General features: G+C 46.8%; 1 protein-coding gene across 3 annotated transcripts in view; it reads left to right on the top strand.

Moving 5' to 3' along the window:
• Window positions 1-7,739: 7,739 nt before the first annotated feature.
• Window positions 7,740-23,391, top strand: part of DNAAF11 (dynein axonemal assembly factor 11) — a 115,709-nt gene continuing 100,057 nt past the window's right edge. For 2 of the 3 annotated variants that reach the window (XM_051844036.3, XM_070075505.2), the window contains exons 1-3: window positions 7,740-7,906; window positions 17,150-17,317; window positions 22,468-22,545. In XM_051844036.3, coding sequence (XP_051699996.1) covers window positions 7,897-7,906; window positions 17,150-17,317; window positions 22,468-22,545 — 256 coding nt within the window. In that variant the 5' untranslated portion in view covers window positions 7,740-7,896. The remainder of the gene's footprint in view (window positions 7,907-17,149; window positions 17,318-22,467; window positions 22,546-23,391) is intronic. The other variant, XM_051844035.2, reaches the window with a different exon arrangement.

Genomic DNA, 23,391 nt, shown 5'->3' with positions numbered 1-23,391 from the left:
ATACATTTTTTAGTTTGCTTTTCTTAGAGTTTCTTAGGCCTTTAGCACGTGCTGCCACTTGTCTGCTAGGAAGTTCTAGAAAATGAACAAACTTCTGACCTTGAACAAGTCAACTATCCAAGGAGAAACCTTGGTCATCATCTTTCTGAAGTCCATAGTGTCTTTGTTTGGTGCCTGTGTGCGCTGATGGGGAACACTTTACCAGCCACAAGGGCAAAATTGAGCTGCACGTCTCCTTCACATTTGGGCCTGCTCTTCTCCTCTCCCTCAGTGATAAGGGTGCCCCTTAGAACCATAAGGCATCACATGTTGCTAGAAATGAAAATGACCCTGGAAACAAAATCAAAAAGATTGGAACTATTGAGGTATTCTCATATAAATCATGGGACTCCAAGAAGGTGTGCAGAGAAGAATTTGGCCTTGGCCCTAGAGATGTTCTCACCTTTACTTACCCTCAGATTCTAGGACGTACCTCCTAGGGTCTTTACTTCTTTGGGGAAGCTTGGGTCTCAGGACATAGTCTAACATGTGCTTTGGAGCAGGTGCAAACCACTCTCATGTAGTCTTAGGGTGGAGTCTGTCCATCACAGAAACACCAATAATGTTACTCGGATGGGGGAAGGTACTTTGGGTCACAAGGTGTCTGTTAACATGGAGACTGAGATTAACCTCATGGGCAATATATCAATCAATCATGCCTACAGGGTGAAATCTGAATAATAAGTCTAACTACCAAAGCTCAGGTGAGCTTTCCCGGATGGCAGTACGCCACATGTATGATCACGCAATATCATTAGAAAAGAAACAGGTCTTGGTTTCCTGAGCAGAAAACACCAAAGCTTCTGGTCTCCATCCTGTGTGTCTCTTCCTTGGGTTTATCTTAATCTTCTTTCTCTGTAATAGACTGTAACTGTGAGTGCAGCAGCTTTTAAGACGCTTGCATCGTTTTAGTGAATTGGTGAAACTGAGCGTGGTTTTGGGAACCCCTTGAATTTGTAGTTGGTGTCAGAAATGAGGGAGGTCTTACATGGAGAACGTGTCCTCCAGGACTGCATAGTTACCCTTCACAGATTGCAGCAGAAGCACCAAGATTTGCAATGGGTGGAATTGGAGGTGCTCAGGGTTGGGGGGCAGGAAGCTAGAAACCCAGCGAGCAACTGCTAGGTGGAACAGTACAGCCAGGACACCGTAGGAAGACCCACCCAAGCCCATCCTCGAGTGTTCTCTCAAGAGAAGGTTCACTGAGCAGACACAGGTCATATGTCCTCATACTGGCTGTTGTTCCAGGGCAAAAGCAGAAAGTTGGTACCTGGAGTTGCTCTCCAACAAGACTCAGGGGATAGGTGCCAGGTACCAAAACAAGACACTTGCAATCATTCTGCACAGAGAATCCACTCCAAAAGCCCCACTATGAGAGATGATCAGTCTGAGGAAGATTCCATTTTCTGTTAGATTCTCCATGCAGGATAGAAGACGCGCTCTCCCACTGAGGCTGGGGAAGAACCACATGGGAGAGATGCCTTGGTTCCTATGGACACTGGCTGCAGGATCAGGGAGGCAGTGGAGAAGGCTGGGCCAAGGAGTGAAGAGGGGAGTAAGTCAGGAGACAAGAAGGCAAGAGAGAATGTCAGGTGCCCATCCCAAAGTGGCTGACCTGATGGAACATACGGCTTCATTGCTGGACTCCGGCTGCACCTGAGAGTTTCTGCTAGTAAGACTGCTCCTTACAGCAATGACTAACCGGATATAGGCTTTTCCCTTGGAATGCTGTGAGGCTCTAAGAGGGGTTAAGACAGATGTACGATGGTGTGCTTTGACAGTAATGGGCTTACATTTAATTGATGGGGTTTAATACACACTCTATTATTTTACGATGTTCTACTTTTCATGCAAGAATTATTGGCTTAGTTAAGCATCGAAAGAATCTATAGTTCTGGGATCTGGGACTGCGTAAAAACCCTGGAGACCACTCTGGGGTGGGCCCTGGGCTGGTTGTTCTGAATGTGTAATGGATGTGCCGCAGTCGTTTCAGAGGGACCAATGGGAGGTTAGCTCAGTGGTTTGCAAACCCTGCTTTTGTGGGGTTTCCCATGAGCTGGGGCCCATGTAGTCTCACGTCACCATCAAACAAAGTTAACTACTGTTCTTTTCCCAGATCTACACAGACAACCACTGACTGGATTGTCTCAGTGCCCCTCAGCTCAGTCATTGACACTCGCTTCAGTATGCAGTGAGTCTTTTATATGTCTTATATATTTGGGTTGGAACAGAAGACTTAGTTTGCTGGAAAAAAAAAAAGCTTGGAATTTGCTGAACTCAGCTTCCTACCTAAATGAGGCACCAACAGAATCCCACACTGATGGCCTAAGGCAGTTACTGCTAATATTTTAGCTACGTTTTGCTGTATTACAAATAGTCTCAAATTTAAAACAAATATTTGAATGTATCCCATGACTTTGTGGGTCAGGAAACCTGGCAGGGAGAAGCTTGGTGATTCTTCTGTTCCATGTGCTTTTGACAGAGGGCATTCAGTGATTCTTGGCTGATGGAGGATATAAGACAGTGTCACTCGCATTTCTGGCACCTAGGCAGGGAGGGCTGGAAGGCTGGGGCTTGGCTAGAGGGGGCATCTATGTTTGGCTTCTCCAGTGTCATGGCCTTTGGGTAGTCACACTTGTGTACTGTGCCTCAGGGCTCCAAGAGCCAGTGTTCAGCAAGTGGAAGATGCAAGGACTTTCAGGAACAAGTTTGCAAGTAATTTTCTCATTTTTCGTTGCATGGATGCAAAGTAGCTTGAGTTTCCTCACCTGTTACATAGGGGAAAGAGCACTCACATTTTAGGGTCCCTGTTTAGAGTAGTTTGTTTTCAAAAGGGGGATAGTTAACCCATCCTGCGTACTTCCTGTATGTCAAGTAGTCTTCTATGGCTTCTACATGTGTTGTGTAGATTAGTTCTCACAGTGCCTGATATATGGAAGACACTGGATAAATATTTAAAGATCAAAGGAGGAAGGAAAGTAGATGACATAGAGGGGGAAGAAGGGGGAGGGGGGAGGGAAGGAAGAAGGGAAGGAGAAGGAACGGAGGGAAACGAACTGTGCTAATAAATTTAGGTGCTTGGCTTTTTTATTGTAACAAAGTTGCAATGAATAAACTCTTCAGAAGGGAAAATTAATGCAAATTACAATGGAATTGCAACCACAGTATTGGTTACACACAATAAAATATACCACATTATATGTAACAATTGAAACAAAAAGAACCATTTAACTTTCTAAGTCCACGACCCTGGAATTAATCCAGCACAAAAGAAGTAGGAAGACTATTTTGCTGCTTTTGGAATTCTAAAAAAAACCTCTTATAGATTTATTTCTTCTACTCACAAACACAAAATGTAGGAGCAGTTTGCCCAGGAAGCACCTCTCATCTTGTAATATCTCCAGAAGCCAAAGAAACGCGTCTATTTGGAAGAATGCTTTGCATAAGTGCACATCCTCATGCTTTAAACTATTTCATTCACTTAGAGTGAAATGAACTTGACTTTATTTGGAACTGTCACAGTGTGATTTATTTCCCAATTTCCCTTCCTGTCAGTGGACCATAACCATCACAGCGCATTGTACACATGTCCTGCATACCACATGGGTTCTCTGTTTTCAGCAAACACAGTGATTGTGATGTTGGATTCAGGAAGGACAAGGCATACACAACAGCCCAGACTGGCCCATGACAAATTACAAAGACAACATCCCTGGTTTTTCCATTCTATCATCCAGTGCTTTTCTCCGCTCCATTAGATGGGCAGGGCAATTTTTCAAGGCCCTGCCACCAGACCCAGCTCATTTCCTAGATTTTGATGAAAAGGTCCCAATTGAGGGACTATCACCCTTCTTGGGGAGCCTGCTAGATCCCTGCTCTGGACCAAATGTAGCCTGGCAAGGATTCATTGCTGGACGTGCTGTGGTTCCCACTGTAACAGAATCGAAAGAAAGTAGAACTATTAAGAGGTGGGGTACGGGGAGCCATAACTAGGTCATAGGGACATCTCCCTTGGAAGGGATCAATGCCTCTCTCACAGGAGTGCGTCAGAAGTCAACCGACTGGATTGATTAGCCAAACAGTAGGCTTTATGGAGCAAGTCTGGCTCTCTCAGCTCTCTCTGTTGCTGCCTCTCTTGTCACGTGACCTCTCCTTCAGGATTTCCTGTGAGGCTGTCTGGTGGTGGTGAGTTCTCCCAGTTTTTGCTTTTCTGGAAAATATTTTATTTCTCCTCTGGCTCACTTAGCGCTTGTAATACAGTCTTGCGGGGCTCTGGTTTCCTTACTTGCAATGCATTGACGATAACATTACCTAATTCTGGGATTGCTGTGAGAACTGAGATAGCAGTTTCAAAGCATGTGGGCAGTGTCAAACACAGAATGCTTGAACACATTCTAGAGATTTCTACCCTGTAGAGTGGCAGCTCCATTGTTTTCCCATCTATGAATAAAATACTCCAGGACAGCTGATGTTAACAAGAAAAATCCAAAGTCCTTCTAGACTCTTTTTGCTGCCCTAACAAAATGCCTGAGATAGAGTAATTTTATAAAGAGCAGAAATGTGTGTCTCACAGTTCTGGACTCTGGATGTGCAAGGCCAAGGTGCCAGGTGGTTTATTCAAGGAGAGCCTGGTCTCATCTCCAAGATGGCTTCCTGTCTTCATATCTGTGGAATGCTGTGCCCTCCCCAGGCAGAGGACAGAAGGGAAGAGGAGGTAAATGCCCTTTGCCAAGCCCTTTTGGAAGAAGGGTACTGAGGCCATGTATGAGGGCCAGCCCTCATGACTGAGCCACCTTCTAAAGGCTGCACCTCTTAACACTGCTTCATTGAGGGTTAACTTTCTTTTTTTTTAAATTTTTTTTTAAATTTTTGACAGGCAGAGTGGACAGAGAGAGAGAGACAGAGAGAAAGGTCTTCCTTTTCTATTGGTTCACCCTCCAATGGCCGCCGCTGCAGCCGGCGCATCACGCTGATCCAAAGCCAGGAGCCAGGTGCTTCCTCCTGGTCTCCCATGCGGGTGCAGGGCCCAAGCACCTGGGCCATCCTCCACTGCACTCCCGGGCCACAGCAGAGAGCTGGCCTGGAAGAGGGGCAACCAGGACAGAATCCGGCGCCCCGATCAGGACTAGAACGCGGTGTGCCAGTGCTGCAAGGTGGAGGATTAGCCTAGTGAGCCACAGCGCCGGCGAGGGTTAACTTTCAACATGAATTACTGTGGGGACAAAAACATCCAAACCATAGTACCCCTTTGACAAGCACAGCTTCACAGTAAGGTTGAGAGTTCAAGAGAGGGTAGAGCTGAGGATAGACGCTCAGAACCAACATGGCAATTGCAACTGCCCTAGAGAACTTTCTAGACTCCAGGCTGCCTCACTTTGTTTCTTCTGACCCGGAGGCTGACAGCCTTGTACGGAACCTGAGGTCATGTCTCTCAGGAACTAATCTACCTAGGATGCTCCCTGCCACTAGCTTTGCAGCCTTGATGAGCTCCCTGCTGTCAAAAGGCACAAGTTGAAGCTCAGGCATGTTTGCCAAACTCACCTGCTGTTCATGCCATCCAGCACCAGACCTTCCAGGGGCGCAGCCACCGTGTTCGCCCATGTTGTCATCTGCATGTGGAAATGTCACACGTGCAGCTGTCACAGGCACAGTCGTCTCTCTGATGCCACAAGTAATAAACCTGTGGATGCAACGGATGTTTCTGATCGTCCGGGGCTTGTACTAGCTTGCACTATTTATCCCACGTTGTCTGGCTTTCAGAAGACAGGGAAATGACGAGAAGCTGACTTTGGGGTGGAAGCAGTGGATGTCACCTAAGTTTATTCTTGGGGTGTCTTTGAGGATCTCCTCAGAACTCCAGTGTTCCTCTTGCTGGAGGGACAACACAACGATGTCCTGCATGCCAGTCGGTTCCTCTGGTTTAGTACTCCGTGCCTCCACGTCTCCCAGGTCTACACTCGCAGGCTTACTGTTCAAGCAACCCTCTATGCCGTGTACTGCTTTTGCCAAACCAAGTGGTGGTCCCTGCCCCTGCTTCACTTCACATTGTTTGATGTTCCTGCCTCTCTGCCAAGTTCATGTCCTCGTCTCCACCTGGCCATAATGGTAGCTGACAGTAAATGCTTAACGGCAGGAAGTATTGAAATAACACATTTCTCCTCATTCAGCATTGCTCAATGAATCTTCTTTTACAGGGTGAGTATCACCCGCACATGCACTCCATACTGCCTGCTAGGATTGCAACACGAAGATTTTACGTGTTACATAGCGCACCCCCAACCCTGTGGTTTTTTTTTTTCATTTTTTTCAAACAGGGTAGAGACCAATCACTACTTTTGTAATAATAACACACTGAAAGATAACCCGAGAGGTGAATGGACACTTGAGGAAGAGCCCCTTGCTGCTGTCGCTGCTTTCTCTGGAGCTGGGCTGAGGCGTGTGGGGCCCTTCCGCAATTGCGTGGGGTGGAGGGGGGATTGGTGGGGCTGTGAGAGGTTCCTTTCCCTTCCTTCACAGCTCAGAGTGATGAGCAGGGGCATGGATGGAAGGGCTCACGGGTGGGTTTGTGTTTATTTATTTGGGGGAAATCTGTAGACAGGAAGCCATGACTTCAAAGAAACAAAACCCAACAATGACAACTCACTTTATACCGAGCCTGTTCATAAAAAGTGCCTGTCTGCATGGAAAGCCAAGACACTCTGGAAAAAAAAAAAAAAAAAAACTAAATGAAAGATCTCTGCAAGTGAAATCCCAGTGGAAAGAACGGGTCATCAAAGTAGGAGGTACCTTTCTCTGAAGGGAGGAGAGAACTTCCACTTTGACCATGGCCTTGTCTAAGAGTCAGTGAACTCAAAAGGCTTCCATAGCCTTGGCAGCTCATGACAAGAGCCTCAGGTGATTACTGATGCCATAAACAAGAGTGTCAATTTGTTAAGTCAACAACAGGAGCCACTGTGCACTTACTCCTCATGTAGGATCTCTGTCCTTAGTGTGTTGTACATTGAGATTTAATGCTATAACTAGTACTCAAACAGTATTTTTCACTTTATGTTTCTGTGTGGGAGAAAACTGTTGAAATCTTTACTTAATGTATGCTAAACTGATCTTCTGTATATAAAGAGAATTGAAAATGAATCTTGATGTGAATGGAAGGGGAGAGGGGGTGGGAAAGGGGAGGGTTGCGGGTGGGAGGGACATTATGGGGGGTAAGCCACTGTAATCCATAAGCTGTACTTTGGAAATTTATATTCATTAAATAAAAGTTAAAAAATAAATAAATAAATAAAATAAAAAGTGCCTGTCTGGCCGGCGCTGCGGCTCACTAGGCTAATCCTCCGCCTTGCGGCACCAGCACACCAGGTTCTAGCCCCGGTCGGGGCGCTGGATTCTGTCCTGGTTGCCCTCTTCCAGGCAACTCTCTGCTGTGGCCCGGGAAGGCAGTGGAGGTTTGTGGGGGTGGCTGCAGCGCCTCTCACCAGCCCCTACTGCTGCAAAGCACAGTGCCGGCCGGAGCCAGGTCTGGCTTGGCCAGCGTTACCCGAGTTACAGGAGACTGCACCGGGTGGGCTGAAAGGCAAGCCGTCTGGACAGAAGACTGCCCTGAGGCCTTGTTCCATTCTGGTCGTGGGTTTCGGGAGAAGGAGGCATCGTGCGGAGTCACCGCTCTGCCCCCTTGGGGGCCCTCCTGCTGAGGGCGGGAAACGCGGCGCCGCAGGGCCCTGCGCGGCCGCCGTAGAGTCCCGTTGCCATGGCTACCAGAGTCCCCCGGAGACGCTCTGAGGCGCGCTGCGAAGCCTGAAGGGAGTCCTCCTCCGGCTTCGGGTCAGGCTTCCCCGACCGGCGAACCCGAGAGGCGCCATGGGCTGGAGTAAGCAGGCGCCCCTCTCACCTCCTGCCCTCGGTCGTCCCCGTCGCGGGCGTCGGCGGGTGTGCGTGGGAAACCCGGCCGGCAGCCCCGGACCCCAGCGCCCAGGACCCAGGCCCTGTGTGGGGCTTCGCGCTCCGCAGACCTCGGCTCACGGGTGCTGTAGCCCGGCCTGTGAGAGTGGCGGGGCGGGGGCCCACGGCCTTGGGCTTGGAGGAAGTGGGGGCGGCAGGTGCGGTCCGGGGCTGCGTGTGACCCCGGGCTTGTCACCGTGCGGAAGCCGCCGCCCTCAGACGCACGCAGGAAGGGGGTGTAGCGGTGACTTCACCCCTTGGGGCACGCGGTGTAGACGGGTCTGTTGAGAAATGCACCCAGAACCTCAAGGGTTTGGGGGCTTATCGGTTATCAGTTCTGATGCGGACAACAGATTTTATCTCCGCAAACGGCAGTCTTGAACGGCTCCATGTATCAGTTATTGTAAAAATCCCACTGAACACATTTGCATACTTCTCATCAAGAGATAGTGGTAGCTGATGGGGCTTCTGCCCGCAGGGCCTCACAGCCTGTGGTGGAGGGAGTGCGTGTAAAGCGCAAACCCCATTGCTAGCCCCTCCCTGATGCCGCCTCAGTTCCCTGGGCCTACCTTCCGTGTGCAGGGACCGCATATTATTGTCTGTGCGGGTTATCCTTTGCCCTCTGACTCTTACCAGACTTGCAAGGCGGCCCTGAGGGATGCAGCGCTGAGCAAGCCAGAGGTGGGCTTCTCTCCTGTTGGTTGAGAGGCAAACACAGGTGCATCGCTTATGGGGCTGCCTGTGCCCTGGACTCAGCCCGAGGGCAGCAGGCAGGGGACCCTGGAGGCCTGGGACTGCCAAGAGAGGCCCAAGAACAGTGACCAGTGGTACAGCTGGGGTGAGGGGAGGAATTAAGGGATGGAGGGGCAGAGAAAAGGAAGGCTGGAGAGAGGCGGGCGGGGGTCAGATCCACAGGTCGTGCAGATCCCACGAAGAACTGAGAAATTCGTCAGAAGAGCAGTGGTGGACCACAGAGGGGGAACCAGTCGGCCGGCATGACTGGGCTATTTCGGAGTTCAAGTCAGTGGCCAGGCAGCAGCGTGCACTGTGGTGAGGACTGGATCGGTGCTTGACTTTGTTCTCTGCACACGTTCCGAGCAGCAGGAATCCCGATCGTCCCCATCTAGGTGACGGAAACTGAGGCCCGGAGATCGGGTCCCCTTGGGACTGAACCCATACAGATATCCTCAGGGTGGCAGACTGAGGCCAAGTGGGGGCATTTGGGGGGTTTGGTGCCTGGAAGCTGTGGCTGCGTGTCTCTCCCTGGGCTGTCCCTGCACGGCTTCCTGCCCCTTGCTAACATCTCTTCACTTTTCTAGAAGACTTTGGAAACATGGAGTCCTGTTTTTTGTTTTGTTTTGTTTTGTTTTGTTTTGTTTTGTTTTGTTTTCTCTTTCCTTAAGTGCTTGGCAGAATTCATCAGCAGAAACATCCATGCCATGGTCTTCTGGGTGCAAAGGTTTTCAACCACATAGTCAATTACTTCGGTAGATACAGGGCCGTTCAGTCTATGGTTTCTTGAGTGAGCTTTGGTTTCATCATACAAGGGATTTACCCCTTTGCTCTAAGTTCCTGAATTTGATGGCACAAGACCATTTATATTATGTATTCCTTTATTCTAGTGCCTGCAGAATGGAGATAATGTCACCTCTCTGAATCTTTTTTTTTTTTTTGACAGGCAGAGTTAGACAGAGAGAGAGACAGAGAGAAAGATTTTCCTTTCCATTGGTTCATCCCCCCCCCCCCCAAATGGCCGCTATGGTCGGTGCTGCGCCATTCCAAAGCCAGGAGCCACGTGCTTCCTCCTGGTCTCCCATGCAGGTGCAGGGCCCAAGCACTTGGGCCATCCTCCACTGCCTTCCCGGGCCACAGCAGAGAGCTGGACTGGGACAGAATCCGGCGCCCCAACCGGGACTAGAACCCGGAGTGCCAGCGCTGCAGGCGGAGGATTAGCCAAGTGAGCTGTGGTGCCGGCTTCTGAATCCTAAAATCTACAATTTGTGTCCTCTCTCTCTTTTTTAAATGAAGTCTCACTAGAAGTTTACCAATTTGTATTTTTTAAATGAGCTTTTTAATTCTTACTGATTTTTCTCTGTTGTTTTTCTGCTTTCCATTTCATTGATTTCTGTTATAATCTCTTTTATTTTAGGTGTAGTTTGCTCTTTTGCTAATTTCTTAGCGTGGAAGCCAATTTTTTTTTTTCTGTAGCAGTTCAGTGCTGTAGATTTCCCTCTAGGAAGGTTTAGGTACATTTCACAAACTTTGATATGATATTGATTTGTTTTCATTTTGGTAAAATATGTTAATTTCCCTTTTGACTTTCTGGTGTCCAATGTATTTTTTTAATCTTTACTCAGATATATTTCGGATTTTTGGTTATTTTGGGGTGTTTGGTAGTTGCTGTCCCATAACTCCATCATGCTCAAAGATGGAAGTCGCTGCTACTCTTCCGGGTAAGCCCTGGTCCTAGTCCTCAGCCAGTGTCTGTGCTCTGGCTCCACGAAATGCTACCAGGTTGGTGGCCGGGTTTTTCACACTCAGCTCTCACCAGACCATTAGAATCTCTCTGCCTGTAGCGCTTAGCTGCCCAGTGCAAGTGTTCTTTAAGTAACAGCTCCCTCACAGTTTCTCTATGCCTGAGATTTGACAACTCCCAAAAAACCATTCCCCTGTGTTGGTGTCCCCGCTCTGTTCTACACCCCTGAGCCTTAACAGCTGTACCACTGCCTCGGGCCAGACCCTGTGTCCTGCCTGCGGCCAGTGACGGCATCCACACTGTCACTTCAGCAGCGGAACTCTCTCCTAGCTAGCGTCTGCTTTCACGGGCCCCTTTAACTGTCAGCGCTGCCAGGCTGAGTCCCCCAGGAAGCAGAGCAGCAGGTGCAGACTGATGTGCTGGAGGTTTACGAGGGCGAGTTCTCGGGATGGGTAGGGAGAAAGCAAGAGTGGACAGAGGGGGAAGTTGGGCTGTGATGAGTTTCAGGAGGCCTCCGCTAACCACCCCCAGGAGCTCTAACCATGCATGGACCTTCTGACTTGCCCAAGGGTGGGGGACTAGGCCTTTGCAACCCCACATCATGGCTTTGGGCTGTCTTGGGAAGGGGCATGACCTTGGCTGAGGTGTCTGTTCAGCTGCAGTGACCCCTGACGGAGGTGGGCTTCCAAGGGCTGTCTCGCCCAGCTGGAGGAATTACTCCTTGCGAATCAGAGGGGGAACATGATAGCCTGGGAGGCCTTTCTGCCCGATCTCCCCTGTCCGCATTCAGCCCAGGCTTTTCTTGGTGAAGCCTCTCCTGGCCTCTTCTCTCTTGACAGCACTGATCGCTCCCTTCTTTGCACTCATTAACTTTCTGTGTGCTTCTGTCTTCGCCCCCTGTAACCTTGTGCTTTGGAATGGTGCACTCTATGTCCACACCCCTTAAAGGTATCAACGGAGTAGGGCACAGTATGGCTCCTGATGCACGTTCGGATGACCTGGGTCCGTGAGAAAAGTCGGGGTAAATGTGCAATCCAATTTTTAAACATTGTCCATTGAAAATTATAAAAGAAAAAAGTTTAGATGCTGTAAGAGGTAGCCTTCCTCTGTTTGCAATTCCTTCCTTTCTATTCAATCTTTGTTTTCTATCTGCATTTGCTAGGTCTTTCAACATTTGAAAATGACCCCAAAGCTGCTATAAACACATGTTGGCTGATTTTATTCCAATCCAGTGAGAAAGAGAGGGCATGGAGGAATATACACTGAATTGTTGGCTCTGGGAGTTCTGGAACTTTGTTGAATATACTGAAAAGCTTGGGAAAAGCAAAGGGCTACCTCCATGTTCCCAGAAACCTCCCCTCTGCCTTTCCTGCCCCCTCCTTGCAAAGCCATTTTACTGATAGAACCCACATATTGCAGGAATTGAGAAGAAACCTCGGCTGGCTTATCGGAGTTAAACCTTTAGATTCCTCGGCAACGTGTTTTAGAGCCACTTCTTACACTCCATCAGAGTCTTGCATTTCACTGTTTGAACTTTTCTAAAAGAAGGAAATGTAAACGATATGTTTCATAAGAGCAAGGGTTTGTTCTAAATCTATACCATACCAGATTAGGTGTTGCAATACCACCTCTGTTGACATAGTCTGGAAAGGACATATCTGTTTTGGAAGTGTTTTTAAAATGTTTTTTTTAAAGATTTATTATTTATGTATATTTGAAAGGTAGAGAGAGAGAGAGAGGAGGGAGGGAAAAGGGAGAGAGGGAGGGAGGGTAGGAGGAAGGGAGGGAGGGAGAGAGAGAGGGAGAATCTGCCATCCTCTGATTCATTTCCTAAATGCCCACAAAGGCTGGGGGCTTGGCCAGGTGAAAGCCCGGAGCCAGAGACTCTTTCCTGGTCTCCTGCTTGGGTGGCAGGGACCTCAGTAATTGAGCCATAATTTGCTGCCTCCCAGGGTGCACATTAGCAGGAACCTGGAGTAGAAGCAGCGGTGGGACTTGATCCCAGGCAGGCTTTCCAAGCAGTGACTTAAGAGTTAATGCCACAATAGCTGCCCCCAAACCATTTTTAAGTTCCTAGGATGAGCTTACGTAAGCGCAGTGCTGTATCACTTGGAGCCGGAGTTTCTGAAAGGGAGCATCCCTTCATGAAGTTAAAGGGTGGTTGGCCCAAGTTAGCATATAAAATTGCAACGGGCCTTTCCATTTAAAAGCATGAAACGCTATAATCTCTGTGCACCATATAGATATTTTTACGCATTTTTCTTAGGTACTCTGGTCTTTCCTCTGATGCTTGCCATTGCAGATGAAGCAGTGTGGTATAATAACAGTTACTCGAGCGCTGTAAAGTGATGGGCCACACAGCAGTGTGCTTCCTCTAGAAGAGTTCAGAAAAGGGCCACTGAGAAATTCCAGACATTCACGGTCCCACCTTCCTTAGTGACTCTGCATTTTCTTCTCATCCATCATAGTGTATAGCTACTGCTGTTGAGACAGCACCACTGTTTTTTTTTTTAACTTTTATTTAATGAATATAAATTTCCAAAGTACAGCTTATGGATTACAATGGCTTCCCCCCCCATAACATCCCTCCCACCCGCAACCCTCCCCTCTCCCACTCCCTCTCCCCTTCCATTCACATCAAGATTCATTTTCGATTCTCTTTATATACAGAAGATCAGTTTAGCATACATTAAGTAAAGATTTCAACAGTTTTCTCCCACACAGAAACATAAAGTGAAAAATAATAGATGATTTTTTAAATGATGATGAAATCAGATCAGACCTATTGTCATGTTTAATCCCAGTGAGAGTCAAGTTGGGAATTGATAATTTCTTCTTCTTCTTCTTTTTTTTTTTTTTTTTTTACAGAAGATCAGTTTAGTATACATTAAGTAAAGCTTTCAACAGTTTGCACCCCCATAGAAACACAAAGTGAAATATACTGTTTGAGTCTCGTTATAGCATTAAGTCTCAATGTACAGCATGCTAAGGACAGAGATCCTACATGAGGAGCGAGTGCACAGTGACTCCTGTTGTTGACTTTACCAATTGACACTCCTGTCTATGGCATCAGTAATCTCCCTATGCTCCAGTCATGAGTTTCCAAGGCTATGGAAGCCCCTTGAGTTCTCCGACTCTTATCTTGTTTAGACAAGGTCATAGTCAAAGTGGAGGTTCTCTCCTCCCTTCAGAGAAAGGCACCTCCCTCTTTGAAGACCTGTTCTTTCCACTGGGATCTCACTCACAGAGATCTTTCATTTAGGTTTTTTTGTTTTGTTTTGTTTTGTTTTGCCAGAGTGTCTTGGCTTTCCATGCCTGAAATACCCTCATGGGCTTTTCAGCCAGATCGGAATGCCTTTAGGGCTGATTCTGAGGCCAGAGGAGACAGCACCACTGTTGTGCCCCTCCTTTCACGTGTGTGTGTGTGTGTGTGTGCATGTGTGTAAATTAGTTATTCATGCTAGGGGGTTCCTTCACCTCCTACTCTTAATACCTAGTGTTGACTTTTATCATTTTAATTCTAAGGGTTAGGAGATATGGATCAGTATAATCCCTTCCTAATATCTATATGCCTTTGAAGGGGAAGATTTGATAATTGCTTTAAAATGATCATTTTTAGACACATGATGAATACACTTTCTGAAATTTTGAGAGGTGTAGCAAGAGGCTACAGGAAGGGTATTTGGTATCAGTAGGACCTTTGCCAACCGTGTCAATCGTCAGGGAAAACTGGAAAGGCCTTTAAAACTGCAGAACTGGAGAAGTTGAATGCCTCCCTACCCAGGGAGCCCAGAAGCCCCCTATGGGCTGCACAGATGAGACCAGAGACCAGCTGATGTTTAAGATGCTCTCAGAACTCCCCAGAACAGGGGCTGGCATTGTGGAGAAGTGGGTAAAGCTGCTGCCTGCGATGCTAGCTTTTCATAGGAGCACTGGTTCCTATCTACTTCTGATCCAGCTCCCTGCTGGTGGCCTGGGAAAAGCAATGGAAGATCTCCCAAGTGCTTGTGCCCCTGCCACTCATGTGGGAGACGTGGGTGAAGCTTCTGGCTCCTGACTTCAGCTTGGCCAGCCCTGACCATTGCAGCCTTCTGGGGAGTGAACCAGTGGAATGCAAGACCCCTCTTTCTTCCCCTCCCCCTAACTCTGACTTTCAAATAAATAAATACATCTTTGAAAAAAAAGAAAGAGTTCCCGGAACACATTCCAGTCATCATAGATAGTCCCTGTGGGGTTCCAGTTAGGTTATATTAAATTAAATCTTCCACTGGAATCTGGGGCAAGAATGGAAGTAAAGGTGTATGGATCAAGTTATAGATCGAGTGACTAGATAAAATGTGTCTTATTCCCTTGGCACGCATGCCTTCCCGAAACCCAGATGGCAGATGTAATGCAACTTTCCCATACTGCTTGGAGTTCTGTGCCAGGGCGTGGTAGCTTGAGGAAAGGTGGTCTCCTGGTCTGTCTTCCCTCCTCTTCCCACCCTTGGCTGTATCCTCACCCTTCTTGTTCATGTATGAGGGTGGATTCTCCAGCCCACACAACCCCTGGAAAAAGCTGCTCCTTGGACACTCCTGGAAGTGGGGATGCATATGGGATGGGATTTCCGTCTGTCAGAATGAACTTGGAGAAGAAGCCAGTGTAGGGCATAGGAACAGGCTTGGGCCTCTTGGGCAGAACATCTTCCTTCTTGAAGCATGGTCCAGAGGGGAGGGCGTGAGCTATGGATGTGCAGCCCCACGGACTCCAGGTCTCCTGGCAGTAAGGGCTCCAGCAAACCACACCCCTGCCCCATAGGCTTGTGTAGTTCAAACCACAGCTACCCCATTAGTCACTGAAGGTCTTAGCAGTAGTAGCAAATAAACCTCGGATTTCGCTAAGTTAGCTCAAACAATGTTGGTTCTGCTGTCTCAGCCTCTTCACCCACGTTGTATCCTTGGTGATAGAATGCGTAGAGGTGAATGACAGATACATGTAACAGGCATTACATCTGTAATGTAAACCGGCATCTATACCCAGCAGCTTTGCTATATCCTCATGTTGGTGGTACCTGCTTATTCATTATTCTTTTTCATGCCCTTCTCTTTCTTACCGGTTTGGTTTCTAGGAAGTATTTTTTTGTTTTGTTTTGGTTGGCTAGAGCAGTCTATTTAAGCTGGCGTACAAAATGGTAGTGGCATTCCAGGAAGGAACAGGGCTGGCAGGAGGGACCTCAGCAAGCCAGGGCACGTGAGGTTGTCCTTTGAGCTTCCTTCCACCGTGGCCTGCCCCTTCCCAGTACCAGGTTTGCAGCCATCTCTGCCTGTCAGTTGAACCCACAGAGGCGTCTGCCACAAATAGTTTCATCTCTGTTTTCCTTGTCTTCCTTCCAAAGAACTATCATTGCAAACAACCCTTTCTCCTCCCATCAGAAGTAGAAGATTGTTTGGCTTACTGTATGCACATGGTCAAGTTCTTACACTTTTTTACATTTTCCAAAGAGACGTGTTCCCTTTTCGTGGGTTTGGCTCAGAGGCAGAATGGTCAAAAGGTGTGATGAAGAACTTTGTCTTTGCCTAGAGGGGTCTGCACAGTCAGGAAACCTGAGAAACCTCAGGAGGCTCTTATTGCTTGTGTTTAAGGCAGCGTAGCATAGTGGTTAGAAGCACATAGCCTGGGGCTGGACAGTGAATTTGAAACCTGGCTCTAGCACTTTCCACCAAGACTGTAGAAAACCATTGATACTTTCTGGGCTTTATTTCCTCATCTAGAAAATGTCAGTAGTGACATTGTGCATTCATACATTAATAAATGCAAAACATTTGGAATAGTGCTTAGCACCTTGTAAGTGAAATAAATAAATATTATCTCCTGGGGTGGATATGCAATCTTTCTACATTCTGCCTAAAATGTGATGGTTCAGCAATATTAACATATTTTAGTAGGAGTGGGAAAGCCAGGATTTTTCCATTGGCATTACCTCTTCAATTTCAGTGCATCTGTACAGACGATTTATGGTTTTCTGTATGGCTCCAACTTGGGCCATGATATTGTCTCCAGGCTGTGCCATTGTTGCCACACAGTCATAACCATCTGAGTCTGGGCAGTCCAGACTCTTGTTAGAGGGGTGGGGCTTCCATCTACCCTCCTGTGAGCGGCTTTTTCATTCTTCCTGGAAACAGAACAAATGGTGGCTGCTTTGAAAGATTGCAGTGCAAGACCTGTAAAGAGTCACCAGTTAAATTAGTACATATTGGTCAAATGAATGAATGACCTTTCTTTATTGAATGATGGAGGATATTTTCATATTTCTGCCCTCTGCTAGCCCAACTGTAGCTCTTGGGAGTAAGTTGCTCTCTCTCTGTTGTTGAATCCTCTCCGGTTGGACATGGCACCACTGCATGTGACCTTTTGTATAGGCATTGACTGTCATTGACTGTCAACTCTACCTCCATCCGTACAGCAAAGTGTGTGTAGACTCTGCACGTACAACAACAAATAAGACCTAAGATATTACCGTCTCTCTTTCTCCCCTCTCATCCACATGATGTCACAAAATCTCCCAGAAGACTTTTACTGATCTCTTTCTTATTAAAAAGCACTCTGGCCTGGAGAATTGATATTTTACTGCAAAGAAAACTCAATGCAATAATAAAGTAATAACCCCGTGATGAACAATGGGGGCAGAAATGTAATATGTGACAAATTTTCTTTCAGTCACAGAAGATCTTATTAGACGGAATGCTGAACACAATGACTGTATAATTTTTTCCCTGGAGGAACTCTCCTTGCATCAGCAAGAAATAGAAAGACTAGAACATATTGACAAATGGTGCCGGGATCTAAAAATTCTTTATCTTCAGAATAATCTGATTGGGAAAATTGGTAAGTTTCGTCACTCTGTTCTCCTGTTTCTTTAGCATTTTGAATGGAAGACTTAGGAAAATGCAGTGTTTTCAGAGGAAGGCCATAACCGAAAAAGAATTACTGGGACAACAGCCATGCCCAGCTCCCGGTAGTTGGCAAATACAGTATCTCCCTGACTGTGTCCAGGTATTGTGACTCTCACTGGCCAGAAGCATCTCCAGCAAGGAGTTGGGAGAGAAGTTAAAGGCAGGGCACATGCTACTCGACTTGATCACCTAAAAAGACGTGAAACACATTTATTTTTTCAAAATTGGAAAGAGAAGAGGAAATAAGTCAGGCATTTGTTACTTTGCAAAGCTGAATGGATTATGTGAGAATTGAACAAGTCTTTGTCAGGTTACCACACACTGGCAGCCAGTTCCGCCCTGTTTCTTGTGACGTATATACACAAGGCTTTGGGTTTTGAGGGGGTTCCAGTTTACAGGAGTCAGGTGGGTAAAGATGCAAATACCAGCATTATGGCTGGTGCGGCTCCTTGAAGAATGCGGCTTCGAGCTGCAGCCAGGCGGGCTTGCTGATACTGTCTCCAGAGTAAACCTATCCGTCCAGTCACATGCAGAACTGAACCCCAAGTTTCCTCTACCTGGGTAGGTCCTTGCTTTATGGGAGGAGAGGTTTACACTCTGTCTTCTCTGCTGTCAGGAAGATCCCAGAAGCCGGGAAAGAGGATGGGATTGGCTATGCCCAGTTTCTTCTCCCAATTTATCCATCAAAAATAAGTCAATCCTTCTCCCACTCCCTGTGTCTCCCCCCGCCCCAACCCCCAGTAAGAATGAATTAAAGGGTCGAGAGCTGTGGCCTCACTCTAATGCAGGCCCTGCCCTGTGGAAACAGGAGCACCCCCAGTACTCAGAAAAGCAGCAGTGTGGTTCAGTAATAAGAGCAGGCCAAGGCTCTGGCATCAGGTAGACTTGGCTTTGAACCCTGCCTTTGCCATTTATAAGCCGAGTAGAATTAGAAATTTCAGTTAATGTGTGCCTGGTCTTAGTCGGTCCATCTGTAAAACAGGACTAGTTAATCCCCAGCATGCAGAATTGGTATCTGGGCGACCTGAAAGGAGGTGCTTAGCATTCTGCTCACCATGAAACCAGTGCTTATTAGATGAAGGTGGTCAGCTGCTCCTGCTGTCACCATCAGGGTTATTTACCCCAGGGCACCCCAGGCCCTCACATGAAGGCAGGGGCAGAGGGAGAGGTGCATGGAATTGGAGAGGAAGGGATGGGTCAGGGCTGACGAGGTAGAGGGAGTGCCAACCCCTGTGTGCTTAGACATCAGAGCCCAGAGGTCTGCTTTGAAGGTGGTGGTGAACTTTCTCTGGTGATGTGCAGTGGTTCTCAGATGGGTGCATTGGGCAATGTCTGGGGACATTTATGCTTGCTACAAATGTGTGTGTGGGTGCTCCTGGCCCCGAGTCAGTGGAAGCCAGGGAGAGTGTTAACCATCCTACGATGCATAACACAACCCCCACCAGCGACACCTCTCCAGCTCAGTTGTCCATGCCGCTGAGACTGAGCAACACTGTGCTGGACCTGCCTCTGCTTTTGGGAGGAATTGCAGATCGGCCCTCGGATTGTAAAACACCTAGGTTCACATTGTGTTTTGCAGACCTGCTAAAACCCTCTGTGTATTTCTCCTGATAATTATCGTCAGCCTCTTTTACTTAACCAGAAGCCGGGATCTCTGGCCCATCGTTCAATTAAAGGGCTGTTACAGAAAGCCACCAGCTTTGATGTGTGGGGCATTAAAGAGCATTCCTAATTGTAAGATCTAAAAGAGTTCTGGAAATTTTAATCTCCACAGCTGGGTCCATCACAATTACTAATTAGGAACGTAGTATTTTAGTCCTTTTCAGAGCTGTGAGAAAGCTTAAATTTTTGCTTCCAAAGTATACTTAAATTAAACACTCTTTCAAATCCTAATAACAGGATCTTTCAGTGCTGCTCCACCCCTAGGCGCTTGCGCACTTATTCAGCAAGCAAGTAAAACTACCCCTTTGGGATTCAGACTTACCCCCCACCCTACCCCCCATGCCACCGAAGCAGAAGTCTGCAAAGCAGTCGCCTTCCCTAAAGCTCTGTTCCTCACTGGGGGATCCAGATGGGCTGCGGAGGAAGGCGCTGCCTCGTGTTGATCCAAGTGGGAGCTGAGGCCCATCTGGGGTCCCCGGGGAAGGCGCAGAACCTGTGGGGGCGGCCTCCAGAAATCCACCGTCAGCAGCTTCCCGGCGGGCACCGTGCCTGGGTGAAGTTGAGGGCCACAGAGCGTCTGGCACCTGAGGCGGCGCTTGGGCCACTGCGAGTTGGGGCTTCTGCTTGTGGCAGTTGGTGGGAACTGCTTCCGCGGCGACTTGGGCAAAACTCTGAGACCCCCTTCTTGCTGCCAGGGGCGGGGTCTATACTTTGCACTTAGAGAGCATCCTGTTTTCTTCCTCTGAGCAACTTGGTCCCTGTTGTTGTATGTATTTATTTATTTATTCCCTCATTTGTCAGGCAGACAGAGATAGACGTGGAGACAGGCATAGAGACAGAGATCCAGCTCTCACGCACTGACGCACTCCCCACCTGCTCTCAGTGGCTGAGGGGCGCTGGGCTGAGGCCAAGGCTGAGAACCAGAGATGCAATCCAGGTCTCCCACTGGAGTGGCAGGAACCCAATTACTTGAGCTATCCCCGCTGCCTCTCAGAGTCTGCCTCTAGCAGGAAGCTGGAGTCAGGAGCCCGGGCCAGGACTGGAGCCAGCACTCTGATACGGGATGCGGGTGTCTTAACCACGAGGCCAAGCACCTTCCCCCTTCTGGCTGTTCTCGAGGAGTTGATTTAGGAAGTCCTTCCTGCATAAAGCTTAGCTTTTTCCTGTCAGATGTCTCTCCCAGCATTTGGAGGGCTGTACAAGGAAACGCTCGAAGGTTTGCATCAGGGGCCAGCATTGTGGCCTAGTGGGTAAAGCCACTGCACGCAATTCCTGCATCCCATATGGGCGCTGGTTCAAGTCCCAGCGGCTTCACTTCCAGTCCAGCTCCCGGCTAATGTGCCTGGGAAAGCAGTGGAGGACGCCCCAAGTGCTTGGGCCCCTGCAGCCATGTGGGAGACCCAAAAGAAGCTCCAGGATCCTGGCTTCAGCCTGGCACAGTCCTGGCCATTGAGGCCATTTGGGGAGTGAACCAACAGATGCAAGATCTCTCTCTCTTTCTGATTCTGGCTTCCAAATAAATAAATAAATAAATAAGTTTGTGGAAAAATGGAATAAAAAGGGAAGTTCGTTTTGGTGCAGGTTTTTTTTTTTTTTTTTTAAATCCAGGAATAGTTTTTTCTTTTTAAAGATTTTATTTACTTATTTGAAAGTCAGTGTTACACAGAGAGAGAGAGAGAGAGAGAGAGTTCTTCCATCTGATGGTTCACTCCCCAGTTGGCTGCAATGGCTGGAGCTGTGCCAATCTGAAGCCAGGAGCTAGGAGCTTCTTGGTCTCCCATGAGGTGCAGTGGCCCAAGGACTTGGGCCATCTTCCACTGCTTTCCCAGGCCATAGCAGAGAGCTGGATCAGAAGAGGAGCAGCCAGGACTAGAACCAGCGCCTATATGGGATGCCGGTGGTTCAGGCCAGGGCGTTAATCCACTGCGCTACAGCGCCAGCCCCTGGAATAGTTTTTTCATAATAAGCATTTTTCCATGAACTTTCTGAAGTCCTGATATGCATAACAATGAGAGGGTAGGGGAATTCTATTTTGAACAGGTATTCTATTGTGGGCTGCAGTATTAACAGTGGTAATCTTAAGTGTTTTTCTTCAGGATGCAGATGAGACTCTGGCTATCATAATTCCTGGCACACAGAAACCTCCAAATTTTATAACTGTCATGATGTTGCCAGAGAGCCTTTTGTAAACATTCGTGATGCTTAGGGTAATTGCCGTGAGACACTTGTACTTTATTTTAAACTTCTTATTTTAAAAAGAGTGAGTAAACTGGCTCTCTGAGAGGAAAGCTACTGCTCTCAAGTCAATTTGTAAGCGTATGATGCTTCGTAAATTTCATGTGGACGATTTGTGGTCAAAATGGTGGTGATCTTGGGGTCTGCTCTTCATTATAATAACTGAGAAATGGCGGAGGAACCATTGCTTTTAAGTGAGGCTACTTCAAATGCACACTCCTTAGCAGAGTTTTCTGCTAAGAACTGTTACGATACGTAATGATGGAGCATCCAGATGTGGAGTCAAATTTCCCGGCTGTATAACTCAACCTTGGCCAATGGATTCGTTCTCTGTACCTTGGCGTTCTCATTTGTAAAACAAACACAACTTACCCCTATGGGGTTTTTATACAGATTAAGTAAGATAATATATGCAAAATGTTCAAAATGCTCTGTGGCATATAGTTAGCTATCAGCCATTTTGTTACATGTTATTAGCTGTTCTAAAATGATGCCTTGATTTGTTCATACTCAGTGTTTTGCCTGTGTGGGATTTCATGCTTATTAAAACTAATAATCCTATTTTGGGTTGGCTTCAGTTTCAAGTAAAAGAAACTCCACTTCATGTGGCTTAATAGGGAGGAATTCTATCGTCTTACCCATCTGTAAGAGTGGAAGTTGGGCATACGCCAGGGTTGGTTGATTACTTCTCTCTATCATTCTACCAGGCGTAATGTGGGCTTTGTCCTACAGCTAGTTCCCTTGTGATTGGTGTGAGTACCTGGAGGGAGAGTAATTCCTTTCTTATTAACATCCAGTAGGAGAAAGGAAATTCCCAAGCATGAATATAGAGCCTGCTCTTTTAGCTGACTGAGAGTACTTGGTGTGCGTACCTTGTCCTGGACCATATGCGTGAGCTGTCACCAGCAAGAGATACTGAATTGCTATGCATTGGCCAAGCTTGGTTACGCCTAAGCCATTGGATTGGGGATGGATAAAGACCATGGTCAAACCTGGATTCCATCTGAAGGACAAAGGAGGAATTGGGTGTTGCATAGGCAATGGCAGTGTCTGACATACAGGTGCAACAGGGTTTTGATAACCAGAACAACACCCCTTAAATTTTCTTTATCATTTCCACCATGGATGAGGTGGAAATTTATTTTATCTTGAAGGTGAATTAATTACATTATTTGTATATTTCAGAAAATGTTAGCAAGCTCAAGAAACTTGAATATTTGAATTTGGCTTTAAACAATATTGAAAAAATTGAAAATTTGGAAGGTAAGAATTTTATTTTCTCTAGTTATGAATGAAAATTGAAATTTAAAATTAGATTTAAGTAGCACTTCATAAACAAGATGCACACTTTAAAATTAATATTTTACATAAACCTTAAATTTACTAATTCTTATAAAAATTAAGACAATACATTTACAAATGAAAGTCCAGTCTTCACCTCTTGACCTAGTTCCCTTCCCAGAACTGGCCAGGGTTAACACCTAGATGTATAGGAGGTGGTTTGGTTTTATTTTGCTTTCTGTAGATGGAATTATACTATAATACTATTTGGTAAATTAATTTATTCCCTGAAATCACCTTGCTCTTTTTGATATTCAGGAAAGGGGGCGGGGTGCTGTATAACAAAACGATTGCAGAGTGATTTATCTAGCCATTTGTCTGCAGAGGAACATTTGGGTGGATTCTAGCATTTTGCTATAATAAGCATGGTTGTGTAAGCATATTTCACATTTCACTTTGTGTACATGTGCAGTTTTTTTTTTTGCAAGGTTTTTAATTAGAAGTAGAATTCCTGTTTTTAAAATTGCATGTTTTGAAATGTACTGCCAAATCCTTCTCCAAAAAGATTGTATCAGTTTATACTTGCCCTAGTCCATGTGAGTACTCACTGATAGACAATTTCACAAATACTTTGAAATATATTTTTAATATAGGAAGACATTGTTATCTAATAATTATTTTAATATACAGATCTCTTGTTACTGAGCTTCCATATAAACTTTCAGATGTGACATGAATATTTATATTTATTCTTATGTGAATTAGAAGATATTTCATAGCGCTTAGCCACCTTTATATTGATTTGTCTTTATTTTTAATGTGCTTATA

Source organism: Oryctolagus cuniculus, chromosome 6, assembly GCF_051225735.1.
Source record: "Oryctolagus cuniculus isolate XC-2025 breed Fujian yellow rabbit chromosome 6, ASM5122573v1, whole genome shotgun sequence".
Classification (NCBI taxonomy): domain Eukaryota; kingdom Metazoa; phylum Chordata; class Mammalia; order Lagomorpha; family Leporidae; genus Oryctolagus; species Oryctolagus cuniculus.
The sequence above is the reverse complement of the archived record's forward strand: the minus strand, read 5'-3'. Positions and strand labels throughout refer to the sequence as shown.